We start from the raw sequence: 26,793 nt of genomic DNA, 5'->3' as shown, positions 1-26,793 counted from the left end.
TTCACAATAGTTCACAACGTTCGTTTAGAGCAGGGCTCTCCAACCTTGGCAACTTTAAGACTTGTGGACTTCAACTCCCAGAATTCCTCAGCCAGCTTTGCTTTTGGGAGCAAATTCTGGGAGTTGAAGTCCACAAGTCTTAAAGTTGCTAAGGTTGGAGACCCCTGGTTTAGAGACCATAGAGAAGCATCTCTTTTACTTTTAGGTTTAGGGGCCCGCCGCATTCCAGAGACTGCCTTACCCGCGCAATCTGGTCGCGTCTCTTTCTCCTCCAAAGGCTATTCGCTCTCTCTGCTCTTTCGCGTTAAAGCAGGGAGACGACGAGGAAGCGGTTCCTCTTCGGCTGCCGTTCTTGGTTGCCCGGGAAACCGGCAGCTACTTCCGCGTGTTGTTTCCGTAGCAACGCCGGCGTCTCGTGTTTTTCAACTTCTTTGATCTTGTGTTTCTGTTCTAAAGCGTTCTTTTCCGGAGCTGGGCGAAGGTGGAGTTCCTGGTAGGATCTTCCAGCAGTGCACCCACCATCAGCGCCCACTAAAGGTTTACGGGGGTGGAGTAGATGCGATGTTGGGTCTCCTGTTATTTCCTCTTAACACAACATGTGTGCATATATATATATGCATGCATATACTATACCCATAACGTAAGGCATGCATACAGGTGTCTGTATATAAGCCAAACGAGGTAGCAGCCAATGGATAGAAACTGAGAGATGGGGGCCTCAGAATTGCTTTAATTAGAATTACTATATCTGGTTGCAAACATCTGGAGAAACACTAGATGGCAGGAAAGCATTCTCCGAATTCCTGCAGTCTGGATCTAGTTGCCTGCCTTCCCAAAGTAGTTCTTGCCCAGGCACTGTTTATCCATATCTTCCTGACCTTCATGTTCCAGGTGTTACAATTTGCATAGGGGTGTTATCAAAAGGCCAGTGTGGGAATGTTATTTTTTTTTTTGATTTTTTTAAACAAACAAAACATAAAACATCCATCATCCATTACAATTGCAAACAGTGTGTCGATTGCTTACAAATCCCTTGTGCTTCTTCCCCATATTCATATTTTACTAATTTCTCATATTTTCAATCTGATATATATCTTTATATCATTATCCTCATTTGTCAATTATTTAACAATGGCATTATCATTCCAAAGAATGATATTATATATATTTCATGGAAATGAAATATGGAATATAAAATGAATCTTATAATATAATATATGAAAATAATTTTCTTTGCAGTGCGGGATGTTCTTAATGCCTTAATAGTATGCTGCATATTCTTAACCCACCAACAACCTTTTGCTTTCTGCTCTCTTTAATAAAAGCTGACAATTCCTATGAAAATATTTTATCCTATACAATTATTCTGGATCTCCCAAGCAGAGGCAGGGCCATGGTGAACTTCAGAAAAAACATGCACTGGTAGTTCCCTCTTTTGATTTGTGTAAAGTCGGGGTGGGGATGAGGTGGTTGGAAAGTATTTGGATAAAATTGGAAAATATTTGGAAATGAATAATACTGGCCTTGAATATTTTGTGTGTAACAACTGGATCATTAAATTGATTGAGTTTAATAGGAGTTACTTTCAAGTAAACAAGGATAATATTGGAGCTATATCATGATTTGATCAAATGCCTTTTTTCACTTTGTATTTTTGAATTGAGAGATTATATTATAAACTGATCATCAAAGGCTCCTGTTTTTTGTAGCTTATTTGAGACTATGATATTTGAACTCAGAAACATGTGAATAGAATTAGTTTTGAACTTCTTAGGTTTTACTTCTGAGTAAACAATGGCTGTCGTCTGGTGTTAAAAACATTTAGAATTCTTTATTAGAATTAGAATTCTTTATTGGCCAAGTGTGATTGGACACACAAGGAATTTGTCTTTGGTGTATTTGCTCTCAGTGTACATAAGGAGAATAAAATACATTAATCAAGAATAAAAAGATACAACATTTAGTGATAGTCAAGGTTACTAATAAACTATCAAATTGTACTAGGAAACAAAACAATATAAATTGAAAGATACAAGCGACATAGTTATAGTAATAAATAAGTAATAAGAGATAGATACTAGTAAGGAAGAGAAGAATAATAGTAATACAGTCTTAGTAAATTATTTGACAGTGTTCTGGGAATTAGTTGTTAAGCAGAGTGATGGCATTCAGAAAAAAAAACTGTCCTTGTGTCTAGTTGTTCTGGTATGCAGTGCCCTATAGCGTCGTTTTGAGGGTAGAAATTGAAACAATTTCACAGCCCTCTTTTTGACTCATGCAGATCCTCAATGGAAGGCAGGTTGGTAGCAATTGGATGGCAGATTGGTAGCAATTTCTGTAGTTTTAAAAAATATTTTCTGGAAAGCCGCAGTCAGGACCATAATTTCAATAAGATCATATTGTTACCTTCTGTAGAAAGTAGCCCTGAATTTAAGACAACCCATTTACAAGGAAGTTTAGATAGAAGAAACCAGTCTGCCTTCATTTCTAAATTCTGAGCCAATCTAAGATACCCCCTCCGCAATTGTAAAATTACATAAATGATTCTATTGAGGATTTGGCCTTCTTTAGGTATATATAGTAGGGGGTCTCTTGTGGCTAGCATGTTTAATGCTCTATAATGTTCTATAATTTTATTTTGCTTTTCATTTTCTCAGATGCAGAAATGCTCACTCATCTCCATGGATGTACAGCCAAGAAAGATTCCATTCAAAGACTCTGTCACAATGGTACCAAGCAGGTGTGTAGGTTTTCTAATTTAGTTAGTACGAGATTTCTAATTGCCATTATGTTGAAATCCATTTTCACTCATATCATTTAAACTATCCCAGGTTAGCTGCTGGGAAACATTAGTGGGAGGGTACAGTTCCTTGTGTTAATTGGTTGAATAAAATTGGATATCAGCCTTCAGATAAGATAATAAGCTAAGCCATAACTTGATTTTTCCACTTCTTCAGACCCTGATGGGCATTTCTCAGACGTCTTTAGATTCTTCTGTGAGAAAACCCAAGAAGAATATTTTCTGGGGTATTGAAGTAGCTGAGACTCTCAACTGGCAAAGATGGTCACTAGGAAGAGAATTCACTAAACATCTAATATTAAGAAATGTGTGTCTGAAACCCCAGAAGCTGAAGTTCAGGTTTGTACACACCATGCAATGGTAAAAGGAGCTTTCCTTTGTTATTCTTTAGCTTTTCCTACTTTTTACCATTTGTTATTCTTTTGGCTGTTCCTCACTTAACCCAAATTATATTCAAGAAAAACACTCTTGAAATCCGATATTGTTCTCTTGAATCTCAGCAGCTATTTTAAATGTCATAAACTTACGCTTCTGTTTTGTGCAAAGCCACATTATGACTTGCTTGGTTTTGGCTTTGCTTCCTTTCTAGACATTATGGTTTATGGACTATATTCTCTGGTTTTATACAAGGAATATATATCCAGGCAACTGTTGATTATTCAACCAGGATTAAACAATGGGGGTATGATACGCCCAATGCGTAAATCCAGATAATTTTTCACATTGCTTAGACCAGATCTTATTGTTTAAGTCTTATCCAGCCTGATCTTACGTGGAATTCTTTGGAAGTAATTCCTTGAGATCTCAATGGAATTTTTCCTGAGTATTTAAGTCCAGAAGTTTAGAATTATTATCTTATCCCTTCTAAAACAAACCTGACAAGATGGGGCTTATCTGCCTGTCTTGCATGTCACAGCATGAGAATAGTCCATTAACTGATTCTTGAGGACAGGAATTCATGATCTCACACTTAACCTAACCCATCCTACTGCCACAGCAATCTCTATCCATGGTTTTTTCCCCCCTCTATATCAATTTTCTCCAAGTAGGGCTATATGGTCTGCCTATTGTGCTTTGTTTCAATGTAGAAGAATGCCTTCACTCCAACTTGTGGCTTGCACAGTGATGGTGATAACCTTCCTCTCTGATCATTGTCCTCCATGGCTTTCATGATACAATGGTGGAACACTTGACTTTTAAACAAACAAACAAACAAACAAACAAACAAGTGAAATTGATAAGAGTTCTGACAAATCCCTCTTCTAGCTCATGTGACAGGAAGAAGGAAAACTGGTGTTCCACCTTCATGGATCACTGGCAGACATGCCAAAAAAACTGTTAAGTGTAAGGAGGAATCAATGAAAGGGGGTTCTTAAAATGTGATGCACATGCATGGAATTAGCGGCTGTGATGACTGCCATCAGGCAAAATACCTCGTTGGCATTATTGTCAAAGCTGAAGTAGGAGAGCAGTTTCTTAAGCCAACTTCATTTCTAGCTGGTTTCTGCCCAAGAGATAAGCAACTTAAAGCATCCATGCAGAAGAGCCTCTGGGGTAAATTGCTGACAGGGCAGGAGAGTGGTTCAAAGCTAATGGGGCTATGAGGCCAGTGATGGGAAAACACATATTCTCCAAACCCACCCACGCAGAGGAAAGCAGTTAGAATTAGCTTTCCTAGTCCTAGTGGGAACGGTGCATAGGCAGGGCAACCCACCAGTGAGGACATACCATTGTCTGGAACACATGGATAGCATCGTTGCTATAGTGGAGGATCAGATTGAAATCCAGGATGAAATTCTTAAACTGGCTTCATTTTCAGTTGAGCCTAGGACAGGACACTCACAGCTTAAAGCTGCCATGCAGAATTGATCTTTCTTTATTTGCTACTATCTTTTGGTTGGTTTTCTATATTTTTCAGCACCGGGTTAACCATAGTTTCCATTTTAACAGTTTTGGAAATACTATCGTTATCTTTCTGTCTCTGAATATTTCAATTTCTTAAAATTCTGCATGCTTGTTTTTGTATGCTTCATATAATGTGATTTATTATGTAATTTTTTGCTTTGTTTACCCAGAATCTCTTCAGTATCACTTCATTTATGCTTTTTGTGCTCCTTTTGTTGCAGACCTCCCACTACACGTTTCTTCATCACCATTTTCCCACAGCCAATTATTCTGACCCCTGGAATGTCCTTAACTTTGCCAATTATCTTCCGCCCTTTGGAAAGGGTAAGTCACATTTGTACTTATTTCAGAGTTATGATTATTTAAAATAACAGCAGCAATTCCTCTGATCTCTTTGCCCAACTTGGCAGACAAAGAGATTTGGGGCGCTGAAACGAATAGTTTACATCAGGACTGGGATAGTACAATGCTTAATAATACAGTGCTCCACATAAATGCCTGCTCTGCATCAAAAACAAAACAAACAAAAAAAGCAGACCAGGAATAAACCAGGAAATCAAAGTCAAATCTTGTGCCCTTGTTGCCATACTATACTGAGTCAGAACTGCAAGAAAAAATCCCATTAGAAAAAAATATTTTGGAATTTATTGCTCTAAAGGAAGCTATGGCTAATTTACCAGTTCTGTTTACACATTATACTAGGCCAAAAAGAAGCAAATCTCATTTAAATTTTGCACAAGCGGCTGGTGTGTTTTGTTCATTGTGTATTACTTAACTTACTATCTTATTACTTTTTTACTATCTTGTCATATTCGATTCCATATGGAGTCCAAAGTGCTCTCTTTCATTTTGGGCTAATAATCGAAAGAGGTATTTAAATGGAAGATATTTTAATTCAGAATCTGCTGCTTATTTGTTAGTTTGGTTCATTTTATGCTTCATCATGCTTTTAGTTTTAATATTTCCACACAGCAATCTTGCTTCATAAGCATTTCAAATCTTACTTAAAAAAACATGAAGAAATAATTTACACAGGCATTCATTAGGTACATTCATCTGTCTGTCCCCTTGTCAGTTATGCATAACAAGGAGATGTCCATCCCAACTACATTTGAAATGGGACACATATTTGAACTGATTATCTTCTGTTCTTCTTATTCAGAGGGAATATGAAGACAGCATCCTCTTTGAAAAGCCAGAAGGAGAATTTTCTGTTGCACTGCTAGCTAAGCTACCACACCTTGAACTCCTTTTCCCACATACCATCCAGCTTCCTGCTTGTGCTGTCCATCATTTTGTGGAGTCCTCCTTTCCTTTGTACAATAATGGGTAGGCACGCTTTTTTTATTTATACCCTTCAAAGTTGCTTACTTTTGGGTTGCCACCAGATGTTTTGAGATACAGAAATGCTCCTCATTTCTGCTCTAGATAGTGTAAAATGGCTTCCCCAGCATGGTACCTTCAGATGTTTTAGAGTAAAATTCTCACCTGATTTATGGCGGATGGGAGGAGGAGGCACCAAACTGGGAAAGGTTGCTGAAGGGAAGTGAGAACGTGTTATCAAAACCAGCAGTTTTGAGAGCTATTAAAATCCATAATAGGAACCAACAGGCAAATTAAACTCTTTGCTTGATTATATAAAGTCCATAATACTTCAGTTCCCAGACTTATAAAGGTGGAAGACATATTCAGTTTTCAAGACAGTTTTAAGAGCACAACATAGAGCTGCCATTGGATTACAAAATGGCTGTTTTTTACTGGAAGTAAACCCACAGGGTTCTGTATCAGCCCAGTTTATCTTTGTCTCTTCCTTGGAGTAGGTGGCCATTGTTTCAGAAAAAAACACTGAGCTACTGCCATCTGCCATATTTTTTTCTAACAATTCCTGTGGGGCTCAGGAAGGGTCAAGTAGCAGCCGTATGCTTGTTAGAAATTTTTAATTTGGATTTTTCACTACGGAGGCTTGTTAGGAGACAAGTTAGCTAATATTATATGGACTGGAATATATCACTGTGATACATGGCTGGGTAAGGATGAGAAGGGAGTCCTTATATGAAAATATGCTCTGGGTTTCAGTAACTGCAGCAAGTGTGACTTTAAGACATGGAAGATGAGTAGCAGTAACCTGATGCCTTCTACTTTAGCTAACTGTGAGTGATCCTATGTGTTAAATTGGACATTAGGAAATTGCTAGTGGTTCTACAAGTGTTTAATTTCCTGCCAAGCAACATCTAATTCTAAAGTCAGGCTGGTCTCTGAATTGGAGTTGATTATCCAAGCCTTTGGTCTGGGGAATTTCAACCTCCATGCACTGGGGCTAGGTCAGGAAAGGTAGGATTTCCTGGCCATAATGATAACCTTGGATTGTCCCAGGGACTCACTTACCACAGACAATACAACATTTTTTTGTCACCCTGAAGCTTTCAGAATGCAGGGAGGATAGGATTAGGAAGGTACTCTTCAGGTGTCTTATTACTGCTAGGGTTTTCCAGAGTGCATTTGGAAATGTACCAATGATTATGTTGGCAGTTTCAAGTTTCCTCTCACTGAGCTCTGGGATATGAAGTTGGCAAAGACATTGAATGAAATTGCTCCTGAGCAGCCTCTTCCTGATTCCCAGAGGAGTCCAAGGGAATGAAACAACGAATACATAGAGTATCAAAAGGGAAAATGAAAAGCAAACATGATCAGACACAACTAAAAGTGTTTAAGAAACCAATCTTAGATCTCCAATTTAGTGGAGGATTACCTGCAGCTACTTGGAGAATGATGGATGAGAAGATCTCCCTTACTGTTACTCTGATTTCATTCTTTTTGAGATGGATTCATTGCTGACAGGATCCATTGAGATGACTGTAGTGGCAATTTATATTCCTTGAAACATGTGGAGTCTAAGGAAGTGGGCAGGATCATCTGTAGTAGATCCCTGCCTCTCTTAGATCAATTGAGTTGGCACAGAGAGGGTAGATCCATGGCTTTGAGGAATACTTAATGCTTTTCTGAGAGAAGGATCACATTTATCTTTGTGAAGGAAGCAATGGTGCATCTCAATCCAGAGATTTTAGGCAACTTCTGTCCAGTCTCTAAATGTTCGGCCAAGATCTAGGGGTTTGCCTTGATTCATACTTCCTGCTAGAATAGGAGATGGAAGCTGTAGTCAGAAGAATCTTCATCTGCCTATAGCTATGCAACAGATGCAGCCATATGGAACATGATGCTCTTAAGTAACTCATTCCTTCCTCTCATGGTCCTTATGAAATGACCTGACTCCCAATAGGACAGACCCAATCTAACAAAATCATACCCTCTTTGTGGGCGCTGCATTAGACTGGGAGTACTGTATAATTCCCCTTCATGGATTACTGTCTTGTCATGGTGAAGGGGCTTGCGTAGCTCAATGAAGCTATGAGCTATGCCATGCAGGACCACCAAAGACTGACAGATCATAGCAGAGAACTCTTACAAAATGTGATGCACTGGAGAAGGAAATGGCAACCCACTCCAGTATCTTTGCCATGAAAACCCCATGGACAGTACCAAACGGAAAAAAGATATGACGCCGGAAGATGAGCCCCTCAGGTCGGAAGGTGTCCAATATGCTACTGGGGCTAGAGGGCTAGTCCTAGTAACGCCAGAAAGAGTGAAGCGACTGGGCCAAAGCCGAAAGGATGCTCAGCTGTGGATGCATCTGGTGCTGAAAGGAAAGTTTGATGCTGTAAAGATCTATTCTCCATAGGAACCTGGAATGTAAGATCCATGAATCAAGGGAAGCTGGACGTGGTCAAACAAGAGATGACAAGACTGAACATCGACAGCAAATCAGCAAACTAAAATGGACAGGAATGGGTAAATTTAATTCAGATGACCATCAGGTATACTACCGCAGGCAAGAATCCCTCAGAAGAAATGGAGTAGCCTTCATAATTAATAAAAGCAATACTGGAAAAGCAATATTGGAATACAATCCCCAAAATGACAGCATGATCTCAGTTTGAATCCAAGGCAAACCATTCAATATCACAGTAATCCAAGTCTATGCCCCAACCACTGGTGCTGAAGAGGATGAAATTGACCGGTTCTATGAAGCCCTACAGCACCTTATAGAATTAACATCAAAAAATGATGTCTTAATCATCATGGGGGATTGGAAGCCAAAAGATAACCGGAATAACAGGCAAGTTTGGCCTTGGAGTACAAAATGAAGCAGGGCACAGGCTGATAGAATTTTGTCAAGAGAATACAATGGTCATAGCAAACACTCTTTTCCAGAACCTAAGAGAGGACTCTACACATGGACATCACCAGATGGTCAACATAGAAATCAGATTGACTATGTACTCTGCAGCCAAGGATGTAGAAACTCTATATAGTCAGTAAAAACAAGACAAGGAGCTGATTGTTGTTCAGATCATGAGCTTCTCTTTGTAAAATTTAGGCTTAAATTGAAGAAAGTAGGGAAAAGCACTAGGCCACTCAGATATGAACTAAATCATATCCCTGATGAATATACAGTAGAGGTGACAAATAGATTTAATGAATTAGATCTGATAGACAGAGTGCCTGAAGAACTATGGATAGAGGTTCGCAACATTGTACAAGAGGTAGCAACTGAAACCATCCCAAAGAAAAAGAAATGCAAAAAAGCAAAATGGCTGTCTGAGGAAGCTCTGCAAATAGCTGAGGAAAGAAGGGAAGCAAAAGGCAAGGGAGAAAGAAAAAGATACACCCAATTGAATGCAGAATTCCAGAGAATAGTTAGAAGAGATAAGAATGCCTTCTTAAATGAACAGTGCAAAGAAATAGAAGAAAACAATAGAATAAAGAGGACTAGAGACCTCTTCAAGAAAATTGGAGATATGAAGGGAATGTTTCATGCAAAGATGGGCATGATAAAGGACCAAAATGGCAGGGACCTAATAGAGGCAGAAGAGATTAGGAAGAGATGGCAAAATTACACAGAAGAACTATAATAGAACAAGCTTAACATCCCTGATAACCAAGATGGAATGGTCACTGACCTCGAGCCAGACATACTAGAATGTGAAGTCAAATGGGCCTTAGGAAATCTGAGCAACAACAAAGCTAGTGGAGGTGACAGTATTCCAGCTGAGCTATTCAAAATCTTAAAAGACGATGCAGTAAAAGTGCTACACCCAATTTGCCAGCAAATTTGGAAAGCTCAACAGTGGTCACAGGATTGGAAAAGGTCAGTTTACATTCTAATTCCAAAGAAAGGCAATGCCAAAGAATATTCAAACTATCACACCATTGTACTCATTTCACATGTTAGTAAAGATATGCTCAAAATCCTACAAGCTAGGCTCCAGCAGTATGTGAATCGAGAACTACCAGAAGTACAGGCAGGATTTCAAAGAGGCAGAGGAACTAGAGATCAAATTGCCAACATACGCTGGATCATGGAGAAAGCTAGAGAGTTCCAGAAAAACATCTACTACTGCTTCATTGACTATGCTAAAGTCTTCGATTGTGTGGATCACAACAAATTGTGGCAAGTTCTTAAAGAGATGGGAGTACCAGACCATCTTATTGAGAAACCTATATGCGGGTCAAGAAGCAACAGTGAGAACTGGACATGGAACCACTGATTGTTTCAAAATTGGGAAAGGAGTCCAGCAAGGCTGTATACAGTACTATTGCCCTGCCTATTTAATTTATATGCAGAGCACATCATGAGAAAAGCGGGGCTAGACGAATCAAAAATTGGAATTAAGATTGCCTGGAGAAATATCAACAACCTCAGATATGCAGATGATACCATTCTAATGGCAGAAAGTGAAGAGGAACTAAAGAGCCTCTTGATGCGGGTGAAGAAGGAGAGTGCAAAAGTTGGCTTGAAAGTCAACATTAAGAAAACTAAGTTCATGGCATCCAGCCCTCTCAATTCCTGGCAAATAATGGGGAAGAAATGGAGGTAGTTACAAATTTTATTTTCCTGGGCTCCAAGATCACCACAAATGGGAACTGCAACCAAGAAATTAAAAGATGCTTGCTCCTGAGGAGGAAAGCATGACAAATCTAGATAGCTTACTAAAAAGCAGAGACATCACCCTGCCAACAAAAGTGCATATAGTCAAGGCTATGGTTTTCCCAGTTGCAATGTTTGGCTGTCAAAGTTTGACCATAAGAAAGACTGAGCACCAAAGAATTGAGGCCTTTGAACTACGGTGCTGGAGAAGACTCCTGCAAGTCCCTTGGACTGCAAGGCAATCAAACCGGTCAGTCCTAGAGGAGATCAACCCTGACTGCTCTTTAGAAGGCCAGATCCTGAAGATGAAACTCAAATACCTTAGCCACCTAATGAGAAGGAAGGACTCCCTGGAGAAGAGCCTAATGCTGGGAAAGATTGAGGACAAAAGAAGAAGGAGACGATAGAGAATGAGGTGGCTAAATAGAGTCACTGAAGCAGTAGGCGTGAGCCACAGGTGGGTTCTAAAATTTTTTACTACCGGTTCTGGGGGTGTGGCTTGTTTTGTGGGCGTGGCTTGATGGTCATGTGACAATTCTTTAGTAGGGTTGCCAGGTGTCCACTATTTGAGCGGACAGTCCACTTTTTTCACATTATGTTCACTATTTTTTTCACAAAATAGTGGACATTTTTTTTATTCAAAAGCTTTATGATGAAATGGTACACAAGTTTTGCGAGTCAGAATTCCATGAAGTTTTGCGCCATGTTCCAACACATTGGTTAAGTTTGTTTAAAGCGGTTGAAAGACTTCTTTTAAACTGGATACCTCTAAAATTGTATTTTATTTCTCTTGGATCTGATGAGTGCCATAAGGTTATCTGGAACCTTATTTTGGATCAGGCAAATGAACTCGTAAAGGACGATGAACCAACAATTTCAGAATTGTATTTATATTTCATGCACTTCTTCATGTCAATAATGCAAGGCACCCTACTGAAGCTGGAAAGCAAGAAAATTCTTGCATGTGATCTTCACATTACCATGTGTAAGCTGCATGATTCTTTGCAAAAAAAATACGATGAGCAGTTTTTTGGAATGAAAGTTTTATTTGCCTTACATAAAAACATTTGCCTGAGAATGCCATGCAAAAGTTCAAGAAAGAAGCCATCAACGTGTATCAAAGAGCCATTGCATACCTAGAAAAGTGGTATAATTTCACCGATTCAGTATATGAGACACTAAATTGTTTCAATCTAATTGATCACAATAATCCTCCAACTTTAGAAGAAATGACAAAGATCTGGTTATTATCACCATGGCGAGAAGAACTTCCACCCAACACTCTCTTCGATGAAATTTCTGCCTTAGAAAAAGTTTATGTTCATCTGCAGGGCGATTCATCTCTTGATAAGTGGACGTACTTTTTCAAGAAAGAGCCAGCTCCGAGTTTACTGAAACTGTTCCAGTATTGTGCATCAATTCCGGTATCAAATGCAAATGTTGAACGAATTTTCAGCATCAAGGGAAATTTGTGGACTGACGAACGTAACCAACTGCTTGTACCATCAGTTCGAAGTGAACTTTGTATATTTTTTAATATTTCTCAACGTTGTACTGAAATTAAAGAATTATTCCTTAAACACAAAGAATTGATCAAAGCTGCACAGTCAAATAAAAAATACACACGACAGCAAAGTAAAATGTAATTTAATATTTTACATATTACTATAATACATTTGATGTTTTGAATTTTAAGTAAAGTTTTGAAGTGATTATTTTAATACGTGTTAAAATGTTTGTAAGAAAATATATAATTTAATTATATATTTTTAAATTTTTTTTACTACTTAACCCCCCCCCCCACTTGTCCGCTATTTTTTGGAAGCAGACCTGGCAACCCTATTCTTTAGGATTGAGCAGAGGTACTGGTCTACCAGGCTTTTAACTGCTTGCAGAGCTGTACCAGTCTACTCATTTATTTTTGCAGGCACTGGTCTACCCATTTATTTTGCAGGCATCGGTCTACTCATTTGTTTTTGCAGGCATCGGTCTACTCATTTGTTTTTGCAGGCATTGGTCTACCATCAAACTGCCTTTTAACACTGATCAGCTGTAGGGCGGCCCTTTGAAGCCCAGCGGCAAGAGTTTAAACAGTTTTTTTCCTTCTAGCCAATCAGCTGGGACTCAGGAGGCAGCAATAGATTGAGGGTGGGTCCAAATAAAAGGTAAGAATAACACAGGGGGGACAGGGGGAGGCGGGGGGGCAGAACCGGTTCGGTAATGTCATATCGTCACTGCTACCGGCTCGGTGGAATCGGGCCGAACCAGGAGGAATGGACTCCAGAGGATAGTAGAAGAAAGGAAGGCCTGGAGGAACGTTGTCCATGGGGTCACGATGGGTCGGACACGACTTCGCAACTAACAACAACAACAATAACTGTATAATTCATAACACTAGTTGTGACGTATGAAGCCTTTTATGGGTCAGGTCCACAACTTCTATGGAATTGCATTTTCCAAATAGAATCTTTCTATCCTGTATGCTAAACTAGTTGTTCCCTCTTCCCAAATATCAGCATGGGATAATTGTTTTATGTTTTAAGTTTTGTTTAAAAATAAAAAAAAATTTTTCAAAAAAACTCCAATATTTTGAGAAACACTGTTTAGGTTTGATAAAGAACTTTTGGTTTATGGACTGTTTTTTTGCAGGGATCTACTGACATGCTTCAGCTGGGAGGTGCCCGAACCTTTTTTTTTAGTTCCTTCTCGTGGCATGTTGGATCCGGGTGAAGAATGCATAATGAAGGTGACTTTTCAACCTGAGATGGCTTTGGTGTATGATGTTTTAGCAACATGCACCTTTGGAGACAATCAGGAGCAGAAGACTCTTAAACTGAAAGCTGTTGGTAAGAACATTTACACTCTAAAAGTATCAAACGCAACATTTGATATGTATCTTCAGCAAAATTTCAGCCTCCTGGCAACTCCATTCATCTTTCTGACTTTCAGCTGACTAACCTTCAGCTAGATATGCTGAAGAGCTTAGTTTGTCCATCATCCCCACCTCATTTCTTGTCAAAATTGCTCCTTTGGTAGATACAGTAGCAATTTCTCCCTACATTACTGTAGGGGAGAAGAATGAAATTATATTTTCTGTTCCAGGGGTGAAATCTAAAATTTGTTACTACCGGTTCTGTGGGCGTGCCTTGGTGATGGTGGTGGGTTATTGTGACTGGGTGGGCGTGGCCAACTTTTTTTTTTTTTACTTTTAAAAGCATTTTTTCTACAACCTTAAGAGGTTGCAGAAAAAAAATGCTTTTAAAAGCTTCTGACGATCAGGCAACTCAGCTGGGATCATCAGAGGTTTTAAAGGCATTTTTTTTCCTACAATCTCTTTGGCCGAAGAGGTTGTAGAAAAAATGCTTTTAAAAACCTCTGATGATCCCAGCTGAGCCACGTGATCATCAGAGGCTTTTTTTTTTTACTTTTAAAAGCATTTTTTCGGCTGAAGAGGTTGTAGAAAAAATGCTTTTAAAAGTAAAAAAACCAGCCTCTGATGATCGCACAGCTCAGCTGGGCATGGGGGGGGGAAGCCCACAGGGATTTTTGCTACCAGTTCTCCGAACCACCCACTGCCATCGCTACCGGATTGGGTGATTTCACCCCTGTTCTATTCTAAATCTATATGCTTCTGGTGTGTGTATATATCCTAATGCATCTCCACCTACCAAGGACAAACAATGCATTAGGGGTTACATGTATGGTTGCCAATACATTTATCTGCAATGTTAAAAACCGAGGAGCTTGGGAAGATGTGTAGTCCTGTCCAGAAGTGGGTTCTACTTACCTTTACTACCGGTTCGCAACGGGGCTGCGCACAGAAGCTTCCTGATGATGTTGCGGTCGGTGGGTGGAGCCTCCCGCTGGTTTTCCTACCAGTTCTTGCGAACAGGTCCGAACTGGGGGTAACCCACCACTGGTCCTGTCCTATTATGCAGTGTAGCTTATGGCTGTTTAAAAAAAAAACAATTTCAGTTTGGGGTTTTAAAGTCGTTTATTTCTTTGTTTCCACAATATCATTGTATTGCCTCTGAACTTTTACTCAGGATACTTCCAAATTGTTAAGAAATATTATTTTCCTGATCAACATGTATAAATGTTGTAGCTGAAAACTAACAAGTCTTTCCCATGTCTGGATACTTGCTTGCAAGAAAATGACAGCTGTCTTATTACTTTTTTCATTTTCTTTTAATAGGAAGTTTGATGTCTCTCGTATCCATGTTTTGTAGTCAATTGCCCATAATTTAGAAGGCTTTTGACCCTCACCATAAAACTCATGTTAGGAAAATTTAGAAGGGAAATTAATTTTCCCAGAATATTTTTCTTGTAACACGTTTCAGGTCAAAGTATGAATAGTGCCACACCATTGGTGCAGTGACCCAATGTCAAAATTGACATAAATTCAGAACACAGCCATCTCCAACATTAAACACAGTGATTTTTTTCCCTAGGTAAATATCCCCACCTGCTGGTCAATGTGCCAGAAGACACCTATGAAGATATCAAGCTTATAAAGTTCAGGGATGTGCTTTCCTTTGGCTCTGTTGCTGTTGACAGCACTGTGGAGAGAGAAATGGAGATACTGAATGTATCTGTGGTATGGAAAGGTGTTTCTTGAATGTGAAGAAGAGAATGTTCTATCCAATGCAGCTTGTTCTTCTCACAGGGATATGTTTCCTTTCCTTCCACTTTCGAAGCGGATGATTTTATCCGTACAGGCAACACCGTTTTTTTGGGGGGGAGGGGGCAGAAGGTGTCTTCAAGCACCAAATGAGGAATGCCAGGGATACTATGGCAACATTAGTGAGGAACAGGATCACATGTTTGACTTCTTTGGGAGATTTTGTGGGATCAGGTTTTTTTTTTTTTTTTTTAAATCAAATTGGTGTAATCAAGTTAAGTGGAAGCATAACAGATCCATTTCCTTACAATTTTAGGAGAGGAAAAACCCAAATATAGTGCTGAATGTTGATAATATAATCTGGACGAGGTTCTAGATGCTTCAGAAAATGGGCCTGAAGTCATCCATCTCTGTTGTAAAGGGAGATATCTGGATGAAAGTCTTTCTCCAACTATCAATTTTTTAGGGTCGTCTCTGTTGCTATGTGGACAATTCACGTGAACTGAATGGACCATTTTTATAATTTTATTGGGTGTAAGAAACTGGCCAGGCCTTGCTTTAGTTAACCGATCTGCTCAGAAATGTGGTGGAAAGAGAGGGTAATAGCATGTGTGGCCAAATTTCAGAATGCAGCTTTGTTTTACTTACAGGCCTGCAATTTTGCTAAAGGACCGCTCTAATTCCTTTTCAGCTCAGTGATCCTTGATTGTAAGACTGAGTTAACAGACTTGAAAGACTGGCTTGGCCTATTAAGCATTTCTCGATCCTTAGAGAGTAACAAACAATGAAACCAACATGGAAAGAAGCAGTATGTCAGTGGTTCTTAATGTCTAACCACATCAGCTGCCAACCTTCTTTCGTTCACTTTCCCAGCTAGGCGTTTGTGGAGAATGACTATTCTTTTGCTTTTTAAAAGATAAAGTTGTGAGAAAATCTGTTTCATGCTTTCTTGGCCTATGCTGCCCAATGTAGAACAAACCTCTTTGCTCGGTGAGGGAGAGCTAACTGTCTGTCTCTTGACAGGTTGATGCTCCATTCAGGATTGAGAGAACAAAGGAGCCAATGCTTCGTGATCGTGTCTTTTCCTGCGACGTTACCCAAGCCATTGTTAAAGCTGGTGGCACATCAGTCATCCCTGTTAGGTTTAGCCCACACACTGTGGGTGTGAAAAGTGTGGATTACTTCACTATTGTGCCTTCGGGAAGTAACACACATTCTGTGTTGAAGGTGACAGGATCATGCAAAGGTACGTGAAGGGAGAGCCTATTTGCTTCTTTGTGCTGTAGTGAAGCATATTAGTAGGGACTGGAGAAAAATTTAGTTCACATTTAAATGTAAATTCAACCAATGTGCCCTTCTCAGACCAGTATGCAAATCACAGTATATTTTGCAATCCTCATTTTTTCCATATTTTGCAAAGCAGTTCGCGCATCAAAAAAAATCAAACAAGGCATACCTACGGTATATTGGAGAAAATGTGTGTGGTATCATTACCCCAAACTGCTTATGAGAAAGTCTTATCAAACATTGAGGACTGTTGTAAATTCCTTCCTTCAGAGCTGTCATAACTTGAGGGATACTTGTATTATAAAAACTAAACCACGTAATGATTTTGTGCCGTTTCAACAAATTGCAATGGTGTTGATTTTTGTCTTAATAGAAATACTTCAGGAGATTTTGGAATATATTTTAATACACATGACAATTTTAATTAATTTAATTTAATTTAAATTCCCTGTTGTGTTGAGTAATGCATCTGTGTGTCATTACCCAAAGAAAGGCCACTTTTATTCAATTTGGTGTAATTCACCTAGGTGTGGGAAGCACTGCCTCATGCTATGTATATTAGGAAATATGGACACAAAAATACAGGCAGGCACAGAAACGCAATTTAAATGTCCTTAATATTTTTTTAAAAAGGAGAAACTGAGCAAAAGCAAATTTCACCACTCCCTATGTCTCAGTCCTAATTTTAGTAAATATAGGTACAGAAACTTGCCTGATGTTGGATTCTAATCATATTATATAGAACATTTTCTAAAGAATATAATTGGCCAAGTGTGATTGGACACAGAAGAAATTTGTCTTGGTGCATATGTTTTCAGTGTACATAAAAGAAAAGATACATTCATCAAGAATCATAAGGTACAACACTTAATGATAGTCATAGGGTACAAATAAGCAATCAAATCATATTAGGAAACAGTCAATATAAATCGTAAGGATACCAGCAACAAGATTACAGTCATACAATCATAAGTAGGAGGAGATGGGTGATAGGAATGATGAGAAGATTGAAGTTGATTGTGAATATATTTGTAGCCAACAGAAATTTGTTTGGATAGATTCCTATGCTATTTTCAAGCCTAAAAATTTGTTGCCCTGTGTACTATTTTCTGTTATCTCAATATGAATATACAATTATTCATTATCTGTTAGAAATATTTGAAACGATCCTTTTCTATAGAAAACAGAATTCTGCTCACCAAAGAGGAAGAAGCCGATCCGTGCACTTCTGTTGCTCATATATGTGAGAATGGATCTGGATTCTGGGCACATTTAGAAGCCTTGAAAAATAGGTGACCAGAGTAATTATTTTATAGATAACGTGCAGGACATCCATACTTCAAAGTAAAACTAATAATTGGGAGTTTTTATTGTACAAAAAACCCATTCCTTGGTTTTTCCTAATTGTCATAGCAGAATGAAAATTGGGTTTGTTTGTCATTCTAGGCCCTGCGGTAACTTTTCTGCATCCCTTTGTTTACTTCTCCTACATTAACCTTGGTGAATACTTAAATCAGCCATTAGACATCATTAACAACTCCGATGTTCCAGCTTACTATCAATTCGACATTGATTGCACACAGAGTGTGTTTTCCATTGACCGTCCTTATGGGGTCTTGAATGGAATGTCAACAATCACCCTGAAGGTGACTTTCCAGCCTACTCACCCAATTATATGTTACCGGCGTGTGGTTTGCCTTGTGCATCATCAGGTAAGAGAGTTAGAATACATCTTGCCCTGAAACTGGTCTCTGAATTGTGTACTCCCAATCAACTGGATTGGTACCATTCAATGAAATGGTACTCAAGGATGGTTGAGTACCATTTCATTGAGCAGATATAATAATCCTGGCCAGGCAACTCTGGTTATACTGTATGACATGTTCCTACAGTTTCAGGCCAGTAGCTCCTATTTCTTTTCTTTGTATAACATTTCTAAGTTAAATCAAAGTACTGGCTCTGATTTGAATGTTGATAGTATGGACTTAATTTTCAGGCTCCAATATGTTTACTTTTTTTTGTCTTGTTATGAAAAATTAGGAAGTACAGAGCACAGCACTGAGGAGATCTATGTTTATTGCAACAAGGATTGGGTGCTTGCTTTACAAGAATGAGGGACTCCGAACAATGGGAAAGTAATGATTTGTATAGAGGTTGAGGACTATAAAGCAGGAAATCCTGGCAATCTGATTTGCTGGCAATTTTGGGGGATGTTAGGCAGGTCCTTGTCCCGGTCCCTGGCAGCAGAACTGGAGAAGTCCACTGTTGAGGAGATGGACTCATCAGACTGATTGAGGATGGAAGGTTGGGATTTCTCACCTTGTTACTATGTTGGAACTCCCTTATTGAGGCTTCCTTGGTCTGTAATGTGAGCTGGTTAGGGAGACTTCTCTTCTTTGGTTTATCTGAGCTTTATCTGGGGAAAATTTGGGTCTGATAGGATTACGCAAAGAGAAGAGTTGGGCTTGACCCTGGTCATGTCCAAGACAGAGGTAGGAAAAAGGTGCAGCCTCCATTTTGTTTGTTAGGTTTATTTTCTCCACAATACTATGTAGTTGTTTTGAATTTTGTAAGCAGAGAATTTCACACATTGTGCTGTGCCCAGTTGTATGGATGACAAAATTCAGAATGACGGGTATGCCTTCAGAATGCCTTTGCAGATGAAATAGACTGTTTTCTTTCTTGTGTTCTTGATGCTGGTCAGGATCCATTGTTCCTAGATTTGGTTGGGACCTGCCACACAGAAACCACAAGCCCAAACCCTCTGAGAATGAAGGATCTGAGCAGGTACAGGACACATATGGCCAGAGGACTGACCTTTTTCCCACCAGACATTCTGGGCACCATGCTGAAGGAAGGCAAGCTGCTGGAAGATGAGAATGGAGCTCTTACACTCCCACCAGAGGTAAAGGATGTTTTAAGAGAAGCAGACTTATTCAGCCTGGTTTCTCTTGAAAAGGAAGCCTAACATATTAATTGGTTACCAATACTTCTGTATTGTATCATCACAATTCCCAGAATATACTATGAATATGGATATCCTCTGAAAATTCAATCTGTTAAATTTGATAGGCTTTTATCCCATCATTGAATAACCTGAGCTTCCCTATGGACATGGATACATATAATTATTATCTTACTTTCAATAAGGTAGAATGAGCAGTTTCTCTTTTGGCTAAATGCAGTTATTTTGTTTTTAAGATGCTGCAGGACAAACCCCCTGAGGAGTATCCTGTCATTGAACCCCTGGTTGAATATTTCCATGATGGTGTATACAGTGACCTCACGATATATCCTCCCCACGTCAGCCTCAGTATCAAGGAGTTTGATTTTGGCTGCTGTGCAAGTCTTCGAGAAATAGAGCCACTTCCTTTCTCTGTGACCAACCACACAAAGGGGAAAGTCTCTGTTATATGGACAAGAAAGCCAGACAGTCCTTTCCAAGTGATGCCAGAGTGTTGTGACATCCCATCTCTGAAGAGTATGGCTTTCCGCATCACTTTCCAGCCTCCTCAGGTCAATACTTTATATGCAGCAGAACTGGAAGGCTTTGCTTTCTATAAGGTGGGTAGAAATTGAGGTTGAAAATGCTGACCTTTAGCATACGCAGCTTCTCATACCATTAGAGTGGATACCTTATTTTTCGGACTATAAGACGCACCAGTATATAAGAGGCACCAAGATTTCAAAGAGGTAAGCAAGAAAAAAAAAAGTTTTTGCCCTCCCTGGACCCCAGGAGCACTGCAAGCCTTCCAAAGCCTCTGTGCACCCCATTTTTCACCCGTTTTTCACAAAAACAGGAGCGTTTTTGCCCTCCCCAGCCAACAGGAGCACTCTGCAGGCCTCCCAAAGCCTCTGTGCACCCTGTTTTTTGCCCATTGCTCACAAAAATGGAGGTGTTTTTGCCCTCCCCAGCACACAGGAGCGGAATGCAGCCTCCCAAAGCCTCTGCACACCCTGTTTTTGTGAAAAATGGGCCCATTTTTCACAAAAATGGGATACGCGGGGTGGGGCTTCGGGAGGCCAAAAATGGCTGTATTCGGCATATAAGACATACCAACATTTCCACCCTCTTTTAGGGGAGGAAAAAGTGTGTCTTATACTCCGAAAAGTACGGTAATTTCCCATGTCGCTTTGGTATGGTTGGGTATCTGATGTCAAATATGCTGTTAATATATCAAATCCTGGCAAAAGTCATCTCCATCTCCTCACAAAGGGAGGGTAGGAAGAAACTGGTTTAAAAATTCAGTAAGCAGATTATTTGTTGAAGGGCATGTTCTGTCCTCTACCTGCCTTGGAATTCTGACTTGGAACCTCTTTGTTTAACATCGCTCTAAAGCACAAATTAAGTGGCTTCCTTTGCTCTGTTTCTTTTCACCGGTAGGTGCTGAGACACTACAACAATGTTGAAGAGCCCATCACTATGTGTCCATCCTGGAGTCTGACCATCCGCTTGCGTGGACATACTTTTCAACCTGGGCGACAGCACTTCATCCCACGGTTCATCTTGGACTGTCACAAGGTGAAGAATGTTTGTCATCCCTGGTAAATGTCTGTGGAGTACAAGCAGTTTTCTCAAGGATAGTCACTTATTTGTTGGCATAATATTTTACAACCATTATTAATAGTGTCTTAAAAGATCCAATCCTGCTGTTTCCGTTAGAAACGCTGTGTTTCTCTAAAACATGTTGTGAGAATCCAAATGTAATGAATTAATTTGATTCACTGGATCAAACTGATTTCCATGGTGTTAAGAAATGCCAAGTTATTGTTCAACTCGGAAACCAACCGACAAGCTCGGAGAACTAACCTTCACCCTCATATTTTAAAAGTACTTAAAAACTGAAATAAAGCATTGAATACTTGCTTGAAATATGTTTGAAAAATGAAACTTGAAGAAGATGCAGAGACCACCTTTAAAGCGCTCCATGGCATAGGACCCGGGTACCTTTGAGACCGACTTCTGCCACCAATAGCCTCCCACCGACCAGTCCGCTCCCACAGAGAGGGTCTCCTCAGGGTGCCATCGGCCAAGTTATGTCGGCTGGCGACACCCGGGGGAGGGCCTTCTCTGTGGGAGCCCCTGCCCTGTGGAATGAACTGCCCCCGGAAATACGTAAGATCTCCGACCTCCGGGTGTTTCGCTGCGCACTGAAGACCCTGTTGTTCCGCCAGGCCGGGCTATCAACATAACGATTTTAAATTGGGGTATTTTAAATTTTTGGGATTTTAATTGGAGCCTAATTATTTAATGATTTTAAATTTTAATCGTTGTTTTGTTTTGTGTTTTTAAATAGGCTGTACACCGCCCTGAGTCCTTTGGGAGAAGGGCGGTATAGAAATAAAATTATTATTATTATTATTATTATTATTATTAGATGAAGTGGGTGGCTTGATACTGTATATTTATATTCAGACCAGGTGTCAGAAAGATGAATGCATGCCACAACATGGCAACCTAGCATGGAGTGTTCTAAAGGTGAATCTGATTGGAGCCTTACCTTAGCTTCCAAATCACTGACCTCTCCCATAACTAATTAATCAATCAATCATTAATTTCTGTGCAGGTGATGGTTTGCAATTACTGAATAGCTGGGCATGTTTGAGACCTGTATTGTGGTTTTCTGGCTGATACATGGGAGTCAGCTTGCAAATTGAACTAGATGCTATAAATGGCATATGGTCAATTGACTTTCCACGTTCCTTTTTAATAAAAGTTCCTTTAAAGTACAAAAGTTATAGAGGAAAATCACAGAGGGACCGTTTCTCCAATCCAAATCTCTTCCTGTCTCCCAGGTCTTTCCTCCAGTATGTCGGAATGTCAGCACATACTGCAGCATGCTACTCCGCAACGTAGGCACGACAGCCATAAGTTTTAACATTGGCCGAGAAAAGTGCCCTTCTGTCTTGGTCAAGCCCAGCTGTGGCTATATTATTCCAGGAGCCCATCAGATCTTTTTCCTTTCAACTTGCCCCACAGAAACAACTATACAACAGCACACCTTGCTCTTGAATCTCAATTTTTGGTCCTCTTTCACACAGGTAAGCAAGGAAATGCCAATTTTTCTTTCTATTTTTTTTACCCTATTTTATTATGCTATCATGACCCCTTCATCTGCTTGGCACCCTTTCTCTAGTAGTTTTAATTTAATTTAATTTAATTTTGGTAAGGCCTTTAAAGCTGAAAAAACTGTTGTTGTTCCATACCAACGTAGGAACTATTAGATAGCTTAACAAGGATCAATAATTCAGAACACTCCTTCACTTATGGCAATGTGTTATTTTATAATCTCTTTCCCTGCTTCCTTATCTAAAGAAAAGGGGAAGATAGCTGAGGCTTAGGAATGTCTGCAAATATAATTTCCTATTTTTACCAGTTCATTAGAAAAAGGAAGGAAATAGGCTTGTCCACCCTGATGACATCCAGATCATAGAGCAGAACTGAATCTGATCATTTAAACGTGGCTTACTTAAGCCAAAATCTAATGATACTTTTTTGGGAGGTAGTGGTGGCAGGAATGGTTGATAGTTGTAACGTCTCAATTTCTTGCTTTTAGCTCAGCCTATATTTATTTATCTATCTATCATATTTATATGTTTCCAATCTCTCAGAAATGTGATTCCAGGTGTTGTACAAAAACCCACAAAATCGTAATCACTAAAAACACTCTACAATTAAAACATCAATATTATTATGAAAAAAGAACTGGAGAGAACACGCAGTGTAGCCACCCATTAAATCCCCATATCCATGAGACCTCTAAGTCTGTTGACAATCATGTTTTGAAGGACTTCCAGAAGGACAGCCAGGATGAAGCCTTCTCCCAGGAGGAGGGGGTGGCAAGAGGAGGAGGATCCATAGGATGAGCACTATAGCAATAGCACAGATATATATACCACTTCACAGCGCTTTACAGCCCTCTCTAAGTGGTTTACAGAGTCAACATATTGCTACCAACAATTTGGGTCTTCATTTTATCCACCTCGGAAGGATGGAAGGCTGAGTCAACCTTGAGCCTGGTGAGATTTGAACTGCCAAATTGCAGTCAGCCGGCAGTCAGCAGAAGTAGCTTGCAGTATTGCACTCTAACCACTGCACCACCGTGGCACATATATAGCAGAAAAGGACCATCTACTGGGTTCCACTAGATTAACAGAGGGGATCTGTAGCTTGACTTTTCTGCCAGATCTGATGGGACAGGCAGAAGTAATTGGAAATAGGTAATCCCTCACATTACCCAGTTCCGTACAATGAAGAGGCTTAAATAACAAAACCAGCACCTTGAGTTGGATCCAGAAGCAAATTGGCAATGAATGCAAGTTGTGGAGCAGAAATGTAATGTGTCATTCTAGGGTCACACATATCATAGCTGCCATCACCGTTGCATTTTATACCAGCTGAAACTTCCAGATTCTCTTCAAGGGCAGCTCCATGTAGAGCGCATTACAGTAATCCATTCTGGAGGTGACCAGGACGTGAGTGATGGTGAATAGAACCTCCTGATCCAGGAATGGGTGCAACTGGCACACAACATGAAACTGAGCAATGGCCCTCCTAGCCACAACTGCCACTTGCTCTTCAAGCAGGAGTTGCAAGTCCAGGAGGGCTCCCAAGTTGTACACTGAGTCTGTCTGGGCAGCACAACCCCATTCAGTACCAGAGATGACATAGTCCCAGAACTGGAAAGCCTTAGAATCCAGAGCCACTCAATCTTACTACGTTTCTGTCAAACTCTGTTATTCCCCTTCCAGATCCCACAGACTTCAAACACTGGGACATCATCAGCTTGCTTAATTCACCAGTGACAACTTTGTATAATTGGGATCATCTTTCTCTTCCACCCCCTCCCCCCTGAATTTTCCACATTCCTTCATTGGCTTCTGTCAATGTCTAGATTTTTGTCATTTATCAGTTCAAATCCATGCATGTATTTCGGAGATTGCAGTTGATATGTTTAATGGCATTTCTAGAACTTCATTGTATTAGAATTGATTCGGCTAAATTGCATATGAATTTTCTTCTTGTATAGGTCCAGTTTTTTTCATTCTTGCTCATGTCAACTGGGACTCAACTGAACCTCCATGGATGGTTTTCAAACTTGGCTCAGTATGTCTATTGATCTTTGCTTCATCAGGAGATTTTTCTTCAGAGCAATGCTGAGCCTCTGGCGCTACTCTTGGAAGGTGATGGCAACCTGTACTTCAAACCCACCTGTGTGGGAACCTGCTCTTCACGTACCTTCACCATCAAAAACTGTACTCGACTACCTATGCTTTTCAGATGGAAAATCCAGAAGTCTGACCAAAAGCTTCTGTCTGTCCAACCTGCTGAAGGGACACTACTACCTAATGAAGCTTTAGTAAGTAGGAAAATTATCACAGTCATTTAGCAGTCTTCCTTGTGCCAAATATAATAATATTATTATATAACTACTAACAGTGTATAGTATATAATAATATAATATAATAATAGCTACCAACAGTGCCTTGCTAAATAATGCATTCACACATTTATAGTTCTACACATAAAAATAGCAAGATACGAGCAGTGAGAGAGAAAAGGAAGCTTTCTTTAAGTTCCTCTATTTATTTATTTTATTTTGTCGAGTACATATTAGATAATATACTGCTCAAAAAAATAAAGGGAACACAAGCAGAAGACATCCGAGATCTGAATGAATGAAATAGCCTTATTAAATACTTTTTTCGTTACATACAGTAGTTTATACACTGCTCAAACACCTAAAGGGAACACAAAACTACTGTATGTATGTATATATAAGCATGAATTGAATACATAAAATGAGTACAATTAAAGGGAACATTAGGACTGGGACGGTAGGCACGCTCTTATGCATGCCCCTTACAGACCTCTTAGGAATGGGGTGAGGTCAACAGTAGACAGTTTTAGGTTAAAGTTTTGGGGGTTTTGGGATGACACCAGTGTCTGGTAGTGCATTCCAGGCATTGACCACTCTGTTACTGAAGTCATATTTTCTGCAGTCGAGTTTGGAGCGGTTCACTTTAAGTTTGTATCTATTGTGTGCTCGTGTATTGTTGTGGTTGAAGCTGAAGTAGTCATTGACAGGTAGGACATTGTAGCAGATGATTTTATGAGCTACGCTTAGGTCATACTGAAGGCGATGTAGTTCTAAATTTTCTATGGCTCTTAACAACTTATTGATCCATTCTGAAAGGGAGTGATCTTTGGGTCCTTTAGCCTCCTCTTCTGTGTATGATTTCAGGCTCAGACATGGACCTTCACTCCTGCTGAACAAATCAAATATCTCCTGCGGAGCTGGGTGATAGTATGGAGAGACCAAGAAATGCTGGATGACAAGACTCCAAAGACTGTTCGCTACGTTCTGCGAGTTATTGGGGAGGGATCGTTTGGCACCATAACGGTAAGTGACAACATCTACTCTGCGAAAAATTAATATAGCCCCGTTAAAGAAGGTGGCTGCCATTTGAAGCATACCCACGTGACACTCAGCCATTGAAGAGCTATGGCGTGTAAGAAGTGAGTATAGCTGCTACATAATGCCATGTAGTCTAATGAAGTCTGCCTCTTGGATATATTATTGAATTGAATATATGTCTTAATAAAAACACTGACATCCTTCTTCCCTTAGTATCATTAATCCCAGAAAATATTTATATAGAGCAGGGGTGTCAAATTTAAGGCCCGCGGGCCGAATCTGGTCCTCTGGGTGCTTAAATCTGGCCTGTGGGGTCGGCCTGGAAATAGCAAATCTGTCTCCTCATCCCCCTTCCCGCCCGCCCCCCAGCCAGCCCATGGAGGAGAACTCAGGGGTGAAATCCAGCAGGTTCTGACAGGTTCTGGAGAACCGGTAGCGGAAATTTTGAGCAATTCAGAGAACCGAGCCTTGGTAGTACAGTGGTCTAAGGCACCCTGTTATTAAGCTGGTTATTAAGACCAGCTGCCTGCAATTATTGCAGGTTCGAATCTCGCCAAGGCTTAAGGTTGACTCAGCCTTCCATCCTTTCTAAGGTAGGTAAATTGAGGACCCAGTTGTGGGGGCAATAAGCTGACTTTGTATAAATATACAAAAGAATGAAGGCTATTGCTTAGCACATTGTAAGCCGCCCTGAGTCTCCGGAGAAGGGCGGCATATAAATCAAATTTAAAAAAAACAAAACAAAAACGGTAGAGGAAATTTTGAGTAGTTTGAG

At 39.9% G+C, this 26,793-nt stretch overlaps 1 protein-coding gene across 1 annotated transcript in view; it reads left to right on the top strand.

Annotated features, from left to right (window-relative positions):
* The first annotated feature begins 348 nt into the window (after positions 1 to 348).
* Positions 349 to 26,793, top strand: part of CFAP65 (cilia and flagella associated protein 65) — a 52,942-nt gene continuing 26,497 nt past the window's right edge. The window contains exons 1-15 of the mRNA XM_034433729.2: positions 349 to 493; positions 2,658 to 2,740; positions 2,958 to 3,139; positions 4,927 to 5,029; positions 5,868 to 6,034; positions 13,341 to 13,537; positions 15,143 to 15,288; positions 16,336 to 16,558; positions 18,046 to 18,311; positions 19,304 to 19,504; positions 19,801 to 20,163; positions 20,984 to 21,121; positions 22,396 to 22,641; positions 24,735 to 24,959; positions 25,845 to 26,003. Of these exons, the coding sequence (XP_034289620.2) occupies positions 2,666 to 2,740; positions 2,958 to 3,139; positions 4,927 to 5,029; positions 5,868 to 6,034; positions 13,341 to 13,537; positions 15,143 to 15,288; positions 16,336 to 16,558; positions 18,046 to 18,311; positions 19,304 to 19,504; positions 19,801 to 20,163; positions 20,984 to 21,121; positions 22,396 to 22,641; positions 24,735 to 24,959; positions 25,845 to 26,003 (2,691 nt within the window). The 5' untranslated portion in view covers positions 349 to 493; positions 2,658 to 2,665. The remainder of the gene's footprint in view (positions 494 to 2,657; positions 2,741 to 2,957; positions 3,140 to 4,926; positions 5,030 to 5,867; positions 6,035 to 13,340; positions 13,538 to 15,142; positions 15,289 to 16,335; positions 16,559 to 18,045; positions 18,312 to 19,303; positions 19,505 to 19,800; positions 20,164 to 20,983; positions 21,122 to 22,395; positions 22,642 to 24,734; positions 24,960 to 25,844; positions 26,004 to 26,793) is intronic.

The sequence above is a fragment of the Pantherophis guttatus genome, chromosome 1 (assembly GCF_059756535.1).
Source record: "Pantherophis guttatus breed Tessera chromosome 1, ASM5975653v1, whole genome shotgun sequence".
Classification (NCBI taxonomy): Eukaryota; Metazoa; Chordata; class Lepidosauria; order Squamata; family Colubridae; genus Pantherophis; species Pantherophis guttatus.
Note: the sequence above shows the minus strand (reverse complement) of the source record. Positions and strands in the feature narration are given on the sequence as shown.